We start from the raw sequence: 18,273 nt of genomic DNA, 5'->3' as shown, positions 1-18,273 counted from the left end.
CACCTCGCTACATCGGTCCCTTCAAGATTGAACAAGTCATCAATCCTGTTGCCTACAGATTACAGTTACCACCCTTTTTGAAAATACCCAGGACGTTTCATGTTTCCTTGTTGAAACCGCTGATCGTAAATCGGTTTCATTCCGCACTTCCTCCAGCTCCCAAAGTTCAGACTCAACGGGGAGTCGAGTACGAGGTGGCAAAGATTTTGGACTCACGTTTCCGTTACGGTCAGCTACAGTATCTCATTGACTGGAAGGGTTATGGTCCTGAAGAACGCTCTTGGACCAATGCCTCAGACGTCCATGCTCCTGCCTTGGCCCGAAATTTCCACTCAAAGTTTGCTTTAAAGCCTAAGAAGTGTCCTGGGGCCACTCCTAAAGGGGGGGGGGGGTGCTGTCACGATCCGGGTATCTGGACGCCATTACCTGCCGTTTAGGTGTCTTCTGAGACTGGCCCAGCGTTTCAAATCCGGATCTCATCTGTGTCAACACTCTGCACATCCCTCCTGTCATTCTGAGACACTACCACAGCGGCGCCATGTTTGAATCCAACATGGCGTCTCCCGTCCTCCGCGGCCTCCGCCGCCATTACTGTGTTATTGCTGCAGGTTCTCAGAATCATGTATCATGCCTGCCGCGGCCTCTACTGCCCTCCAAGTGTCTCAGCATATAACTGTCATCTGGCGTCTCCTGTCCTCCGCGGCCGGCGCCGCCATTATCATTATGTTTGCACATTTCATTTCAAACCAGTTTTCCCTCCAGGTTCCAGCATGGGCGCAGCCATGTTGGATTTGATCACATGCTCCAATTCCTCCAATCCACCGTCGCTGGAATCTGCATAATTGCCCAGCCAATGCCTGCATAGCAGCAGGTATAAGTATCCTGTGTCTGGGCCAGATAGATGTCAGTGCTTTGAATGTCATACCTTGTTCCAGTCTCTCTCTCCTGTGGCTTGTTTCTCCAGGTTCCAGCTCCTGTCTCCAGCATCCACAAAGAGACCCGCACCTGCTTTCCATCCCGCGGTGCAGCCTGACTTTACAATCCTCTGTGACTGATCCAGCTTTCAGCTATTACTTCGTTTGCTTCCAGCTTCCAAGCTTTCAGCTATTAACCCATCTGTTTCCAGCAACCTGCTTCCAACAGAATTCAACCTCCTTAAAGAGCCGGTGTTCTCCCAGCGGATTTCTACTTACCAGCAGTATCCACTACCACCGGTAACCACTCTTCATTTCATCTGTTTCCACGCACCCTAGCATCTTTCAGTTTTAACTCCGTGTCTCCACCATCTGGCTGGTTCCGTCCAGTGACTCCTACAGTGCATTCCAGTTACCAGCATCATCTCATACACCTACTGGCGTGTTCCTCGGTTGTCTCCACTACTACAGCCTGGCCTAGTAAGGTTATTCTACCCAAGGACTATAACATCCGTTCTGCAACCTACCAGTGCCCTGTTATACCTTTTATGGTTTAGTGATCCAGGAACTGTATTATCTGCTACTGCTAATACTGACTGTGAACGCTGTTGTGATTATACGGAGTCTGTTTAATAAACTTTCATTTGACTTTTAACCTGCTTGTCATGGTCACACCTTCGGGTTTCCTTCCACACTTACATGTCCAGGGGTCTGTTTAAACCATCTAAGTTTAACTTCATTCCAGCCCCTACAACTGAGGCTTCCTCACGTCAGCCTAAACCCTCAGTTGTGACACCAACTTGTAGACCCATCTCAGATTTAACTAACCTGGTCTCGATATCTTTATTGCGCCAGCATTTTGATAATTAATTAATTACAATTATTTTTTTGCACATGTAATGAAATATTAATTGATTCATGCCTCTCATCGTTTCATAATGTAAACCCGCATTTAAGTGGCTATTAACATCTATGACTCTATGATGACGGTCATAGAAGTCTATCTGTGAACACTGGATCCCGATGCGGCTATGTTTTAGCATGGTGGAACGCAAACAGGAAGTCGCGGAGGACCCGAGGAACGCAACAACGTCACTTCCGGTGACACACTTTCTGTTTGGGAACGGCTTTGTTTTGAGGTTTACAGGTGTTTCTATTGAATACAGGTGGTTTGTATTAAATTGTTTAGGGGGGGTATTTAAGGGAGCTGTGTCACTCTCTAGCCCTATGCTTCTGAGGAAGGTCTGAAGACCGAAAACGCGTTCAAGCAACTTTCTTTTGGGACTCCTAAGCTTACAGTACCCGGTAACCAGTTCTGCACCAAGCGTCTCTGACGTCTGGGACTTGGATCACACATCCTTTCATTTGGACGCAGAGGGATTCCGGGTCTATACAGTGGTGGGATACCAAGCTGGTTACACCATCCGAGTGGTGATATAAGCTTTTTATGTTTTTTAAATTGTGAGTGCATTTTGTATTAAAATCTGTCTTTTTTAAGGCTATATGGCACTATATCTGTCTTTTTTAAGTTTCCAGCATCCTGCTGATAATTCTTGAAGATCTCATATGAGGATGATATGCACAGATTAATTCCAGCTATGTGAGTGGAACCAATAAAAGTACACTTTGGATCATTATTATCTGTTATTGCTCTATTGTGTCTATCTTCTTTGTTTTAGAACCATTTACATTTGTGTAAGTGAAGGAGTATTGCATTCTTTCCCGGTTCTTGTGAATATTCAATTGCCATTTATGGTGTTTTTTTGGTTACGGTAGCGCCACGTGTTCTCACTTTTTTTGATCTATGGTGTGTATTTATAAAGTCTTGGAGAAGGCTTTTTTTGTGTGGAACATAGGCTGTCATCGTAACGTGTAAGTGCAATTTTGGATTAATTTTCTATTGACAAACTTAATAGGAATATCAGAATAAATTAACTGATTTCTTGCTGTCTAACACTACTTCAGCATATTGCACTGTTAAAATGTTACTTGAATTAAAAAAAAAATTACATTAAAGTTCAATACATTTCTGCAGATTGTTGCCACTGGAATTTGCCGCTCAGATGACCATGTTCTAAGTGGGGCAATAAGTGACATGAAATTCCCGGTAATATTAGGCCATGAAGCTGCAGGGATTGTGGAAAGTGTAGGAGAAGGCGTAACTGACCTTAAACCAGGTAAGACAATTTTTACCAAATGCTTTTTCTCGTTTTAAGAATGTGTAGGGTGAGGTGGCATTGTCCACTCCTATGTAAGCATACTGGCAAGGACAGCATACATTGGATGATTAGTGTTGGTGTGGCTGACTCTTTCACAATTCTTTGTGTTTTAACAGTTTCACAAATATATGCCATAAGCAAATTATAGACTTACTAGCTGAATACCCATGCTTCGCTATGGGATGAGGATGGTAAATTAGAATTATAGTTGTTCGTTAATTGACGTTGGTTGGAGATCTAGTATATAGGCATATCTTGCTTCCCTGTCCCACTTTGTGTTGTAGCCGGACCCCTTTTTGGTCCCCTAAGGGACCCTGTTCTTCCCACTATACAACTCTCAGTCTGCGGCTTATTGCTGGCTACATTCCCCTCCTCACATCATGGCAGTGCCCCTGTGAAATGATCAATTAATTTAGAGTTACTTATATAGCGCAGTGCATTATGCATCTCCTGATATACTCTGTGCTGCTGGGGGACCCTGCTACTTCCACTATATAACTCTCAATGTGCTACCTCCATATCCCTCCTGACATCATGTTAGTGCCCCTGTCACATGCAGCCCTGTCCTGCCTTACATATCATGCATCTCCTAAAATACTATGAGCTGCTGGGGACCCTGCTCCTTCCACTATATGACTCTCAGCTTGTGGCTTCCTGCTACCTCCATTCGCCTCCTCACACCATGTCACTGCCACTATCACATGAAGCCCTGTTGTCACTGACATATCATGCATGTCCTGATATATTCTGTACTGCTGGCCCACCCCTAGGAGTGCTAGGGGTGTGTTATCTCTACAGCGTTTGTTCCCAGATTGTAAGTCGTATGTGTACCAACTTTGGTGTAAATTGCACCAGGCATTCCAGAGTTATGCTGTCTGCTGAAATACTCTGTGCTGCATCACCCCTAGGGATGCTATGGGTGTCGTACCTACACAGTGTTTGTTCCCCGATTGTAAGTCATATGTGTAGCAAGTTTGGTGTAGATTGGTCCAGGCATTCTGGAGTTATGCTGTCTGCAGAAATACTCTGTACTGCTGCCTCGTCCCTAGGGGTGTGTTGCCCCCACAGTGTTTGTTCCCAGATTGTAAGTCATACTGTATGTGTACCAAGTTTGGTGTAAATTGCTTCAGGCATTCCGGAGTTATGCTGGAACATACATATACACATACATACATACATACATACATACATAAATACATACATACACACATACACACATACACACATCCATTTTTGGTGATTTCCGTGGATGGCAGTGACATTTGACAAAACGGTTCTTAGCAAGCACCTGGGACCTAAGGAGAAGCTACCTGCCAAGTTTCAAGATAGTAGGCCTTGTAGTTTAAGATATTTCACAATGAGTCAGTAAGTCAATCTCCTTTTTTGCCTTTTATATATATAGATATATGTGTGACTGTGAAAATAATTAAACAATGTAATCACTCAGTTTATGATTCGGATCTCCAATAAGATAATTCTCTGAATTCTCTTCTTCTGGAAAGTATGATTATCAAGGGATTTCATCCATTTTGTAATAATTAATGCTGTTTCACAATAAAATTTGTTTCAGTGGTGATCCATGTGTATATTATAATACTGTTGGTGCCAATCGCGCAGATGGATATATCAAGTGGAGAGACAGTAACTGGAAATAATATTATTATGGCTAAAGGGAAAGTTATATTGTTCAGGTTTTTCATATCTGTGCCCAACCCTATACTCGGTGTTGTATGTGAGAAACAAGTGTCTATATGGTCTGTAAATACTACTTTGATTTTTGCAGTCACATCGCTCAGTATAACAGACAGTAAAATATTGCATATATATTAGACCACACGTAATTTGAGTGATCGCACAGTGTTATCTATGTTCATAGCAGTAGCATTCATGCAGTGTGAACAAACCGTAGTGTAGAGAAGTGAATGTAAACTTGATGTCGTATGATGAATACAGTAATGGACAGTCTTGAGAACAAAGAATGTCTCTATTCCGGATATATCAAGTGGCAGTCTTTTCCTAAAGGGATTTCCGTGTCCCCCAGTATAAGTCCAAGCAACTGTACCCAGAAGTAGTTCTCTCTCAATGAATGGTTTCTGATGGGGGTCGTGTTCTGCGAGGCCGCGTCCCGGCCAGCCAGGTGCAACTTACCTTCATGATGTGGTGCCTCGTTCCTGTTGCTCACTCTGTAGTGAGCCTCTGTGTAGCCGCTTGTGTAGATTCAACCCTCTCCGTCCCCAGTGGTGCTCCTCAGCATGCAGTGCTGGATATCTTCCTGGCTCAGCTGCTGGGCCGCTGCATCCCACTGAAAGCCGCACTGAACACCGGAAGTTGCATTGCCGCAAGGCTCTGCTTCTTCCTGTGTCCTGTGCGGTCTCAACGGCCGCTCCAGTCACCAGCTGGCGAGGAGTCTTATGGATGTGTTATGCGGTGATGTGCAGGCAATGCAGACTTGCGGTGTCTGTGTGTGTATCTGTTTTCAACGCGTTTCAGCCGCAAACGGCCTTTGCCCGGCAGCCCAGCAGCAGAGCCAGGAAGACATCCAGCACTGCATGCTGAGGAGCACTACTGGGGATGGAGAGGGTTGAAGCTACACAAGTGGCTACACAGAGGCTCACCACAGAGGGAGCAACGGGAACGAGGCACCACATCGTGGAGGTAAGTTGCACCTGGCTGGCTGGGACGCCGGCCTCCCATTACACGACCCCCATTAGAAACCATTCATTGAGAGAGAACTGCTTCTGGGCACAGTTGCTCGGACTTATACTGGGGGACAACTAAGTCCCTTTAGGAAAAGACTGCCACTTGATATATCTGGAATAGAGACATTCTTTGTTCTCAAGACTGTTCATTACTGTGTTCATCATATGACACTGCATGCATGCAGTGGCGTAACTAGAAATTTTTCTCCCCCAAGCCAAAAAATCCTTCGGCGCCCACCCCCCCCATAACCCCCATAATTGGCACTAGTAAAGGGACAAATAGGCGCGCGCCGCCAAAAAGGGTGTGTGGCTTCGTTGAAATGGGCATGGCTTCGCGTAAAGGGGCGTGGCATTGCAGGAAAAGACTACCTTATACCCCAGTTTTGCAACCAGCACGCCCAGACGTTAGCCACCACAGGAAAGAAAAATAATCCTGATTCATGCCCCTTACATTATTTGTCATTTTTCCTCCTTATAGTAATGCCCAGTATACATTATTCCACATACTGCAATGGCCTTAGCCATTATGCCACACACAATAATGCACATGACACAATATGCACACACTGTAATGCCCCCGACACATTATGCCACACACCGTAATGCCTGTGACACATTATGACAGGAATCGCAATGTCCGTTATACATTATGCTACACACTGCAATGCCCCTGATACATTATAGCACATACAATGTCTGTGACACATTATGACACACACTACAATGATCCTGAGACATTATACCACATACCACAATGCCCGTGATATAGTATACAACACACCGTAATGCCTGACACATTATGACACACACCGCAATGTCTGTGATACATTATGCCACACACCGTAATGCCCATTACACATTAAGTTCTACAGTAAGGCTTCTAATTACTTTTAAATTACCTGCTCGTTGCCAGGGGTTTCATGCTCTTTGTTCCATGCACGGTGCCAGGGGTTTTCATGCTCAGGGTGTCATGCTCGTTGCCAGGGGTTTCATGCACAGGGTGTCATGCTCGTTGCCAGCGGTTTCATGCTCTTGGTTCCATGCACGGTGCCAGGGGTTTTCATGCTCAGGGTGTCATGCTCGTTGCCAGGGGTTTCATGCACTGGGTGTCATGCTCGTTGCCAGGGGTTTCATGCACTGGGTGTCATGCTTGTTGCCAGAGGTTTCATGCACTGGGTGTCATGCTCGTTGCTAGGGGGTAGTGCTTGTTGCTAGGTCCATGCTCCCAGTGCCACATATGCCCCCAGTGCCAGATATTCCCCCATGGTGCCAGGTATATGCCCCAGTGCCAGATATTCCCCCACAGTGCCAGGTACATGCCCCCAGTGCCACATATACCCCCCCCAGTGCCACATATGCCCCCTCAGTGCCTGCTCCCCCCAGTGCCAAATATTCCCCCACAGTGCCACATATGCCCCCTCAGTGCCTGCTCCCCCCAGTGCCAGATATTCCCCCACAGTGCCAGGTATATGCCCCCAGTGCCAGATATTCCCCCACAGTGCCAGGTATATGCCCCCAGTGCCAGATATTCCCCCACAGTGCCACATATGCCCCCTCAGTGCCTGCTCCCCCCAGTGCCAAATATTCCCCCACAGTGCCAGGTATATGCCCCCAGTGCCAGATATTCCCCCACAGTGCCAGGTATATGCCCCCAGTGCCAGATCTTCCCCCACAGTGCCAGGTATATGCCCCCAGTGCCAGATATTCCCCAACAGTGCCAGGTATATGCCCCCAGTGCCAGATCTTCCCCCCAGTGCCAGATATTCCCCCACAGTGCCAGGTATATGCCCCCAGTGCCAGATATTCCCCCACAGTGCCAGGTATATGCCCCCAGTGCCAGATATTCCCCCACAGTGCCTGCTCCCCCCCCCCACCCCCCGCTCCTTTGTGTTGGAGGGACACGGAGCGCATAGCGTGCCTCTCCTGTGTCCCTCCTGGCTCTCCTGCCGGTCTAATAAAGGAAGTGCCAGTTCGTGAGCCAATCTGAGCTCACGAACGGCACTTCCTTTATTAGACCGGCCGGGGGAGAGCCAGGGAGGGACACAGGAGAGGCGCGCGATGCTAGGGCCATGCTCCCAGTGCCACATATGCCCCCAGTGCCAGATATTCCTCCATGGTGCCAGGTATATGCCCCCAGTGCCAGATATTCCCCCACAGTGCCAGGTACATGCCCCCAGTGCCACATATACCCCCCAGTGCCACATACGCCCCCTCAGTGCCTGCTCCCCCCAGTGCCAAATATTCCCCCACAGTGCCACATATGCCCCCTCAGTGCCTGCTCCCCCCAGTGCCAGATGTTCCCCCACAGTGCCAGGTACATGCCCCCAGTGCCACATATACCCCCCCCCAGTGCCACATATGCCCCCTCAGTGCCTGCTCCCCCCAGTGCCAAATATTCCCCCACAGTGCCACATATGCCCCCTCAGTGCCTGCTCCCCCCAGTGCCAGATATTCCCCCACAGTGCCAGGTATATGCCCCCAGTGCCAGATATTCCCCCACAGTGCCAGGTATATGCCCCCAGTGCCAGATATTCCCCCACAGTGCCACATATGCCCCCTCAGTGCCTGCTCCCCCCAGTGCCAAATATTCCCCCACAGTGCCAGGTATATGCCCCCAGTGCCAGATATTCCCCCACAGTGCCAGGTATATGCCCCCAGTGCCAGATCTTCCCCCACAGTGCCAGGTATATGCCCCCAGTGCCAGATATTCCCCAACAGTGCCAGGTATATGCCCCCAGTGCCAGATCTTCCCCCCAGTGCCAGATATTCCCCCACAGTGCCAGGTATATGCCCCCAGTGCCAGATATTCCCCCACAGTGCCAGGTATATGCCCCCAGTGCCAGATATTCCCCCACAGTGCCTGCTCCCCCCCCGCCACCCCCCGCTCCTTTGTGTTGGAGGGACACGGAGCGCATAGCGTGCCTCTCCTGTGTCCCTCCTGGCTCTCCTGCCGGTCTAATAAAGGAAGTGCCAGTTCGTGAGCCAATCTGAGCTCACGAACGGCACTTCCTTTATTAGACCGGCCGGGGGAGAGCCAGGGAGGGACACAGGAGAGGCGCGCGATGCTAGGGCCATGCTCCCAGTGCCACATATGCCCCCAGTGCCAGATATTCCTCCATGGTGCCAGGTATATGCCCCCAGTGCCAGATATTCCCCCACAGTGCAAGGTACATGCCCCCAGTGCCACATATACCCCCCCAGTGCCACATACGCCCCCTCAGTGCCTGCTCCCCCCAGTGCCAAATATTCCCCCACAGTGCCACATATGCCCCCTCAGTGCCTGCTCCCCCCAGTGCCAGATGTTCCCCCACAGTGCCAGGTATATGCCCCCAGTGCCAGATATTCCCCCACAGTGCCAGGTATATGCCCCCAGTGCCAGATATTCCCCCACAGTGCCAGGTATATGCCCCCAGTGCCAGATATTCCCCCACAGTGCCTGCTCCCCCCCCCACCCCCCCGCTCCTTTGTGTTGGAGGGACACGGAGCGCATAGCGCGCCTCTCCTGTGTCCCTCCTGGCTCTCCTGCCGGTCTAATAAAGGAAGTGCCAGTTCGTGAGCCAATCTGAGCTCACGAACGGCACTTCCTTTATTAGACCGGCCGGGGGAGAGCCAGGGAGGGACACAGGAGAGGCGCGCGATGTGCGCTCCGTGTCCCTCCTTACAGCAGCGTAGGGAAGGAGACCGCAGATTGACATGCGGACGCTCGTCCGCCTGTCAATCTGTGCAAAGTCAGTGGCGCCCACGCCACTGCATGCATGTGTAACCATATATATTGGTGTAATATACTATATGTGTATATAAATTAATTGATGTGTTAATTTATGTGGTAAAATATGTATAAAATAGTGTCAATATAGAGAGATAGGAACTGCTGTATATAATATAGATGGACAGACACTTTCTAATGGCGCTGAAGGGGTTAAATATACACTACACGGGGCACTGTGGAAGAAGCTGGGGAAGCTTCCAGAGTGTCCCCGCGCTCATAGAGTCAGGACTCACGCGTGCATAGCGGGAAAAAGGGGGGGTCACGAGAGGCTGAAGGGGCCGCGTGCCGCTGACAGGAGAGAATATAAAAAGCGCTCTCTGTCAGCGGCAGAGGTGAGATGCTGATCCCCTTGTGAGTGCGCACGTCTGAGCTCGGGGCGCTGTTGGAGGGCTGTATACACAGCGGCCGCCGGAGCTCAGGCGTTGTGGCCGGAACAAGGCAGTCCACAGGCGGCGGAGAGCGGGGCGCAGCGGCGGCCGGAAAAGACGGATACCTGGCTGTGATCTCCGGGTGCCGGGCGGAGAGGTAATAGCGGTGCAGTAGTACTGAGGCGCCGCTGAAGTGCAGATCCCCACATTGCCCAGTCAAGCAGCGGCAGAAGGCGGCGTGACAGGAAACTCCGGCGGCCAGTGACAGCGGAAGAAGTGGTCGGTGTCTTAGCAACATTGACGCCAGCGATAGCCACTTCTTCCCAGCAGAGGCGGAGTTCAGATGCTGGAGCTCCAGTAAGCGATAGAGGAGGGGCCTGATGGGCTGACTGTACAAGGAGTCGTGGGAGCATTCTACGGAGATGCAGACAAGTCGTGAGGGACTGTAAGTGAAACCTGTCTTCTACATTGCATTTAACATTACAGCTGTTGGAATACACTCAGCTTCACAGTTTAGACTGTTGATACCCTGAGCAATAGCTGCAATAACCATCAAATGGCTATGCTTCATGGAATAGTTTGAGGATATAGAAGACTTACATAGTGCAGGAAAAATACTGTCATGATATACAATAAATGGGGATAAAGTGAACTGTGACAGGAGCTACACAAGTACTATCACATAGTTTTTTCCCCTCATTATTCATATACTACATGCAGCGAAGAGATATAATGACTTTTTGGGCCACACTGAATATTTATTCATAAATGCTACATAGATGATGTGCGGATATATTTGAATAGAACAGTGCAGTTGAATTAAAGATATTACAACCATCACAACACTGTCATAAATTGGAAGTAGCTAATAAGAATAGAGACTACTAAAAGTAAAGAGCCAAGTAAATTTCTTGTGGCATCTGCATAAATACTTTATTGATCAATAATTAGACTGCACTTCGAATAAATAAGAGAGAGAAGAGAAGAAGCTGACAGTTAAAGTATACTATATTGTTCCACCACTAAGTTGAGGAACTCGGAGGGAAAACACAGGAACAGTGAACGCATCTAGTGCCCTACATGTAATATTCATTAAACAGGATATTTGTCTAAAGGACAGCCCAGGATTAAATCCGGCAGGATTAGAGGAGACTTATCTATGGTGGAATACAATAAACTACAGCTTTCTTTTGAGGAAATATTATATTACAAAGTTGGATCTACAGCATTTCCAAGGAATTCTTTATATAATAAAACAGCTTCAGTTACTTCATTGCAGGGAGATAACAGAGCAGGAGAAAAAACCCATTCATAGGATTTGTTACAGTTAAGTTAAAAGATACTTTGTGAATTCAGAGAGAGACACTTATGTAGCAGCATACCAAGGGGAGATTGTTGCAAAATATAGACATAACTATCTATTTCATAATATTCCATTGGTTAAGAAAAAGAAGGGATGTGATGTTTGATGAATAGTGTAATATGTCATGTATAAATATAGTGGTTTTTTCTATAATATTATGGGCCCTATAGTGCACTAACCATTGCAGTAGGAGTACCCGGGTCACTCTAACACCTCAGGGTGTTGCTTTGAGAAGGTAATTTTTTGTATTGCATGCGAGCAGTTCATGTATAGGTATTTGGGGGAGATGTAGTATTAATATGATATTCCTTTATTAACCAGCAAAAGTTATTAAGGCATAATAGCAATATGTCGTTATAAGATATTAAACTCAATATTATACTTACCATCTGTGTTTGTGAGTTGGAGTCCGATCCATGAATCCTGGAAGAGAGAACAGGTAAAATATTAGTGGTGTGGGGTTTAATTAGAGGAGTGTACTTAAACACAGGGATTGAGGGAGGCTTACCCAGGCAAGCCTTATTAAACAATTAGTCTGGGTGGAGGCACAATAAGTTATTAGGTAACTTATATTCCTTGGAAGTAAGGGAGGGTTACATTTGGAGGCACTTAGCCGAGACGAATATATTCAGGATAAACAATGGAAAAGTTTACTGGGGAAGATATTAGTGCTTGGTGTCAAAGGAGAAAAAAAGATCCCAAGAAATGTTTAAGTGTGGGAGGGAATTTTTCGGAATTCTCTGATGAAGAGATAGTGGAAAGGTTAGCCAGGTTATATGGAATAATTAGGCCAAGGGTTGTAGATAAATGGATGGGAGGATTGGGAAGAGTAATAGCAGTACTGATAGAAACAGAAAATGAGTTGGAGACTGATGTAATACCATTGATAGTGGTAGCAAATGAAGAGACGGGTAGGAGGTGGAATGTGATGTGGCCTAACATATGGGGGAATGAAGAAGAAGCTACTAGTGCTCATATATCAGTGCCCTCTCTAGACAATCCTAATAGAGGTGAGAGGAATATTGGTGGTGAAGGGGGTGACGCTCAGGATACTGGTGCAAATGCCACAGGTGGACAGTTTGAGATCATAATGGATAGAGTGGTCACTCAGTTAGAAAGGTGGCATTATGAAGGGAGTTATAGGCGGTTACGGATTTTTTCTGGGATTTTACCTGTACCAACGGGAGAGGAGACATATGAGGCCTGGAAAGAAGCGGCGGTACAGCAAGTAGAAGAATGGCAGTGCCCAGATAAAATCAAGAGACAGAGGGTAGTAGAAAGCTTGAGAGGGCCGGCTATGGGAATTATACAAGCTGCTAGACGTAGTAATCCTAATGCTACTTTAGATACATTCTTTGAGGCATTAGATTATGCATATGGCACCCTTGAGGACGTGGGAGATCTCACCTCTAGGTTACACCACACGTTCCAGGAACCGACGGAAAAGCTGAGTACATTCTTGATCAGGTTAGACAAGCTACTATATAAGATAGTGGATAAAGGAGGTATAGTAAGGGATGATGTGGACAGAAGTCGGATGAAACAGTTACTGCGGGGTGCTTTGACCACCGACCCAGTAGCTCAGAAATTAAGATGTTCAGGAGTTAAAGAACCTTTTCCTACCTTTAATGAACTATTAAAAGAAGTCAAACAAGAAGAGGTATTAATAGAAATGAGAGAGAAAACGGTAAAGAAGGTCAAGGTAATACAACCGGTAGTGGAAAGCAATGCATTTGAAGAGAAGATATTAAAGTTGATGGACGAACAAAGTAAGAAAATTGACAAATTCATTGCAACACAGGCTGTGAATACTTCTCCACAAATATCCGACAGTAGCCCCGTATGAGGATTAGGTAGAGGGAGTAACAACTTTAATAGAGGATGTTTTAGATGTGGGAGAACCGGACATCGGGCTTTTGAATGCAACTTGAATAGAAATTGGAATCGAAATACTGACAATGCTTCAGGTGGTAACCAGAATACGGAAAGTTCGGGGTCGGGAAACGGACGGGGGCGGTCTGTGGGCCCCTCACAGGCCCCCTAGAGGTTAGTCACTGTGCTATGGGGAATTCCTGGAGGAGTGGAAGTCTACCAGAAGGATTGCTGGGACCTGCTCCCCTTTTGGCTGCTAATATAAATGGACGCCACTGCAAGATCTTGGTGGATAGTGGATCCCAGGTTTCTATCATTTTTGAAAATTGGTACCATGAAAACATCCCTGATGTACCCATCCAGCCCTTAAGTGGATTGGTGATATGGGGTCTAAGTGTTGAAAAATACCCTTATCTAGGATATGTGCAAGTTACTCTTGAAATCAACAACAGTATAAGAGAAGAGGAAGGGACGCAGATATCACTTATTGCGTTGATATGTCCAGAAGTTCCTGAAGGGAGGGATGAACCACCTGTGATTATAGGGACTAACACACGGATATACCCGTTACTGGCTGAATGGTATGAAGGAAACGAGGAACTGTCTTCTGCACGGACTTGTTGTATTCAATCCGCTGAGAGTGTAATTGTTTCGGAAAATAAATTTGATATATGTTTCCAAGGGAGTGACATATCGTTGGAGGAAAAATCTGCTTTAATTAAGGAGCTGGAATCTTCGAACCAGGTATTCTCCATGGGAGAATGGGATCTGGGGACAGCTAATGGGGTGGAGCACAGTATCAGATTAATGGATGAGACTCCTTTCCGGGAACGATCCCGCAGAATAGCTCCTGCAGACTTTGAAGACGTGAGGCAACATCTTAAAGGACTACTTGAGAATCAAGTTATAATCGAGTCTAGAAGTCCCTACGCTTCTCCCATAGTGATTGCACGGAAAAAGAGTGGAAAAATACGAATGTGTGTAGACTACCGCACACTGAACCAAAGAACTGTTACTGATCAGTATACAGTACCAAGGATAGATGAAGCTCTGGACTGTCTCCAAGGGAGCTCTTGGTTTTCCGTGCTAGATTTAAGGAATGGGTATTACCAAATCCCCATGAAGCCGGAAGACCGTGAAAAAACTGCATTTATATGCCCGCTAGGTTTCTTTGAATTTCTAAACATGCCCCAAGGAGTAAAAGGAGCCCCAGCTACTTTTCAAAGAACAATGGAAAGGACTGTGAGGGATATGAACTATAGGGAAGTCATTGTATATCTAGACGATATAATCGTTTTTGGAGCCACCCTGGAGGAACACAATAAACGACTTCTTAAAGTTCTGGATAGATTGATGGAAGGGGGCTTGAAATTATCCCTGGACAAATGTCATCTTTGCCAATCCACGGTCAAATACTTAGGGCACATCGTAAGCAGAAGCGGGGTTTCCACCGACCCAGAAAAAGTGGAGGCCGTTAAGAATTGGCCTAGACCAGCAAAGTTAAAAGAACTAAGATCTTTCCTAGGCTTTTGCGGGTACTACTGCAGGTTTGTCCCGAATTATTCCAGTATAGCTAGGCCATTAACTGATTTGACAAGAGGATATCCAACGTCAAATAAGAAGAAGGGACGAGAACGGTCGGGTGAAGGAGGCCCCTTGCATAAAGTAAATGATCCGTTTGGAGAAAGATGGACTACCGACTGTGAAATGGCCTTTAATTTGTTAAAACAAAAACTGACTAATGCTCCTGTATTAGCCTATGTAGATCCTGGGTTGTCCTATGTCCTTCATATTGATGCCTCTTTAGAAGGATTGGGGGGTGTTCTGTATCAAAAACATTCCGATGGATTGAAACCTGTTTCATTCATAAGTCGAGGTCTAACTAGTAGCGAAAAACGGTACCCCGCTCACAAATTAGAGTTCTTGGCTTTGAAATGGAGTGTAATAGATAAATTCCATGATTATCTATATGGAGTGACATTTGAAGTACAAACAGATAATAATCCTCTGACCTATGTCCAAACCACGGCAAAACTGGACGCCACGGGTCACCGGTGGTTGGCTGCCCTGGCGCTATATGATTTCACACTGAAATACAGACCAGGTGTGAGCAACATTGACGCCGACTCCCTTTCTAGAATTCCAAACCAGCAGATGGAAAATACCGAAGAAGAGTGGATAGAGATACCAGCGGGAGAAATCAAAGGAATGTGTCATAAAATGAGTTTGAAAGTATCAGCTGGAAATGAACAAGTTAGCGCTTTGGGAATGAAGTCAACAGCACTGCCTCCATCATATTGCTGGATTAGTCATGTAGAGCTTGAAGATTTGCCTAAACTGAAACGCTATCAAATTCGGCAAGAGCAACAACAGGACCCCAGCATACGACACTTAATTCCTGGCAGTAGAAAATCAGAAATTGCCCATGAATCTCTATTAGAAGTCAGACTGTTGAGGAAACAAAAGCGTAATTTGCTTATAAAAGCAGGGATATTATACCGCAGCACTAGACAAGTGGATGGGCGAAAGAAGTTTCAGCTAGTGTTACCTAAGAAACACCGTGCTCTAATAATGCACGCATTACACGATAATCATGGTCATTTAGGGTTCGAGAAAACGTTAAACCTTATAGCTGATAGATTTTACTGGCCGTGTATGGGGAAGGAGATAAAAGAATACTGCCAAAACTGCGGAAACTGTGTATTGCGGAAAACACTACCATCCAGAGTAGCTCCTTTAGTGACATTTAAAAGCAAAGGGCCCATGGACTTGATCTGTATGGACTTTCTCTCCCTTGAAGTAGAAGAAGGAAAGAAGTGTAATATATTAATTGTAACAGACCACTTCACTCGCTATGCTCAGGCATATGTGACGTCAAATCAAAAGGCCACCACTGTAGCAAATACTTTGTGGGATAAGTTTTTTATCCATTATGGTTTGCCGAACAGGTTGCATACAGATCAAGGGAGAGATTTTGAAAGTCGACTAATAAAAGAAATGTGTTTGAGCTGTGGGATTACTAAATCTAGGACTACTCCATATCACCCTCAAGGTGATCCGCAACCTGAGAGATTCAACAGAACCTTGTTAGACATGTTAGGGACCCTGAATCCCTTAAACAAACAGTATTGGAAGAGGCATATCGACCGTCTAATACACGCGTACAATTGCACCCGAAATGAGGCCACTGGGTTCTCACCTTATTATTTAATGTTTGGGAGGGAGGCTAAGCTCCCAATAGATGTATGTATGGGAACTAATGCAGGCAATGACCCTTGTGTTTCTCATTTAAAGTATGTAGAAAGACTGAGAAGAGAATTGGGGGATGCCTATGCTTTAGCTGAGCGAACTGCCAGTAGGTTGGGGGAAAGGAACAAGGTTCGCTATGATAGAAATGTGCGGGATCAGATTCTGTTTCCTGGGGACCGAGTGTTATTAAGATGGCTAGGGATGCCAAAGAAATTTAAAATCTCCAATCGATGGAAGGAGGACCCTTATGTAGTGGTAGAGAAGTTTAAAGACCTACCGGTGTATAGAATACAGCTTGAAAATGGACAGGGTGTAGTTTTGACCCATCATAGGCAAAATCTACTTCCTATAGGTAGAGAAGTACGCCTAGAAGACATTGAAAGTAAAGAGGAGGTAATACCATTCGGGAAGGAGACATCAAATAAGCTAACTGACTCACTAAGATCTAACAGTGATGGTGGTGATGAGGGAGAAGATGAAGGTCAGGGCTGTTATTATAAAGATCCATGTGTTGAAAGTGGGGAAGTGACTGATATAGGAGACATCAGGGGACCCCTTGAGTCTTTTTCAGAGTTTGACCACACAATTACCTGTATAGATCCTGTAGAGTATGACAGTGCTGTTGAGGGTAAGGAGAGTAGTGGTCCAGGAGAGGGATTTGACCATTATTCCCCCTGTAGTGATATAAGCATAGAGCAAGAAACTATAAATAGACCAAGAAGAACATGTCAACCCCCATCTATGCTTACTTATGATGAATTAGGAATCCCTAGCATTATACCCCGGATAATACATCCTAATACTATACTTACCTGGCCCTACTTTGAGGATTATATAAATAGTTACTAAATAAACCAATATTGTGTATATTTGTGGTGACCTAACCCAAATGCTTTTGTTTAGATCACCAGGGGGAGAGTGTAACCATATATATTGGTGTAATATACTATATGTGTATATAAATTAATTGATGTGTTAATTTATGTGGTAAAATATGTATAAAATAGTGTCAATATAGAGAGATAGGAACTGCTGTATATAATATAGATGGACAGACACTTTCTAATGGCGCTGAAGGGGTTAAATATACACTACACGGGGCACTGTGGAAGAAGCTGGGGAAGCTTCCAGAGTGTCCCCGCGCTCATAGAGTCAGGACTCACGCGGGCAGAGCGGGAAAAAGGGGGGGTCACGAGAGGCTGAAGGGGCCGCGTGCCGCTGACAGGAGAGAATATAAAAAGCGCTCTCTGTCAGCGGCAGAGGTGAGATGCTGATCCCCTTGTGAGTGCGCACGTCTGAGCTCGGGGCGCTGTTGGAGGGCTGTATACACAGCGGCCGCCGGAGCTCAGGCGTTGTGGCCGGAACAAGGCAGTCCACAGGCGGCGGAGAGCGGGGCGCAGCGGCGGCCGGAAAAGACGGATACCTGGCTGTGATCTCCGGGTGCCGGGCGGAGAGGTAATAGCGGTGCAGTAGTACTGAGGCGCCGCTGAAGTGCAGATCCCCACATTGCCCAGTCAAGCAGCGGCAGAAGGCGGCGTGACAGGAAACTCCGGCGGCCAGTGACAGCGGAAGAAGTGGTCGGTGTCTTAGCAACATTGACGCCAGCGATAGCCACTTCTTCCCAGCAGAGGCGGAGTTCAGATGCTGGAGCTCCAGTAAGCGATAGAGGAGGGGCCTGATGGGCTGACTGTACAAGGAGTCGGGGGAGCATTCTACGGAGATGCAGACAAGTCGTGAGGGACTGTAAGTGAAACCTGTCTTCTACATTGCATTTAACATTACAGCTGTTGGAATACACTCAGCTTCACAGTTTAGACTGT

General features: G+C 46.5%; 1 protein-coding gene across 2 annotated transcripts in view; it reads left to right on the top strand.

Moving 5' to 3' along the window:
* The window catches only part of LOC134910209 (alcohol dehydrogenase 1-like), an 84,335-nt gene that overhangs the window by 24,155 nt on the left and 41,907 nt on the right, over nucleotides 1-18,273 (top strand). For both annotated transcript variants that reach the window (XM_063917980.1, XM_063917990.1), the window contains one exon: nucleotides 2,950-3,091. In XM_063917980.1, the coding sequence (XP_063774050.1) occupies nucleotides 2,950-3,091 (142 nt within the window). The remainder of the gene's footprint in view (nucleotides 1-2,949; nucleotides 3,092-18,273) is intronic.

Source organism: Pseudophryne corroboree, chromosome 1, assembly GCF_028390025.1.
Source record: "Pseudophryne corroboree isolate aPseCor3 chromosome 1, aPseCor3.hap2, whole genome shotgun sequence".
In the NCBI taxonomy this organism is placed as follows: Eukaryota; Metazoa; Chordata; class Amphibia; order Anura; family Myobatrachidae; genus Pseudophryne; species Pseudophryne corroboree.
The sequence above is the reverse complement of the archived record's forward strand: the minus strand, read 5'-3'. Positions and strand labels throughout refer to the sequence as shown.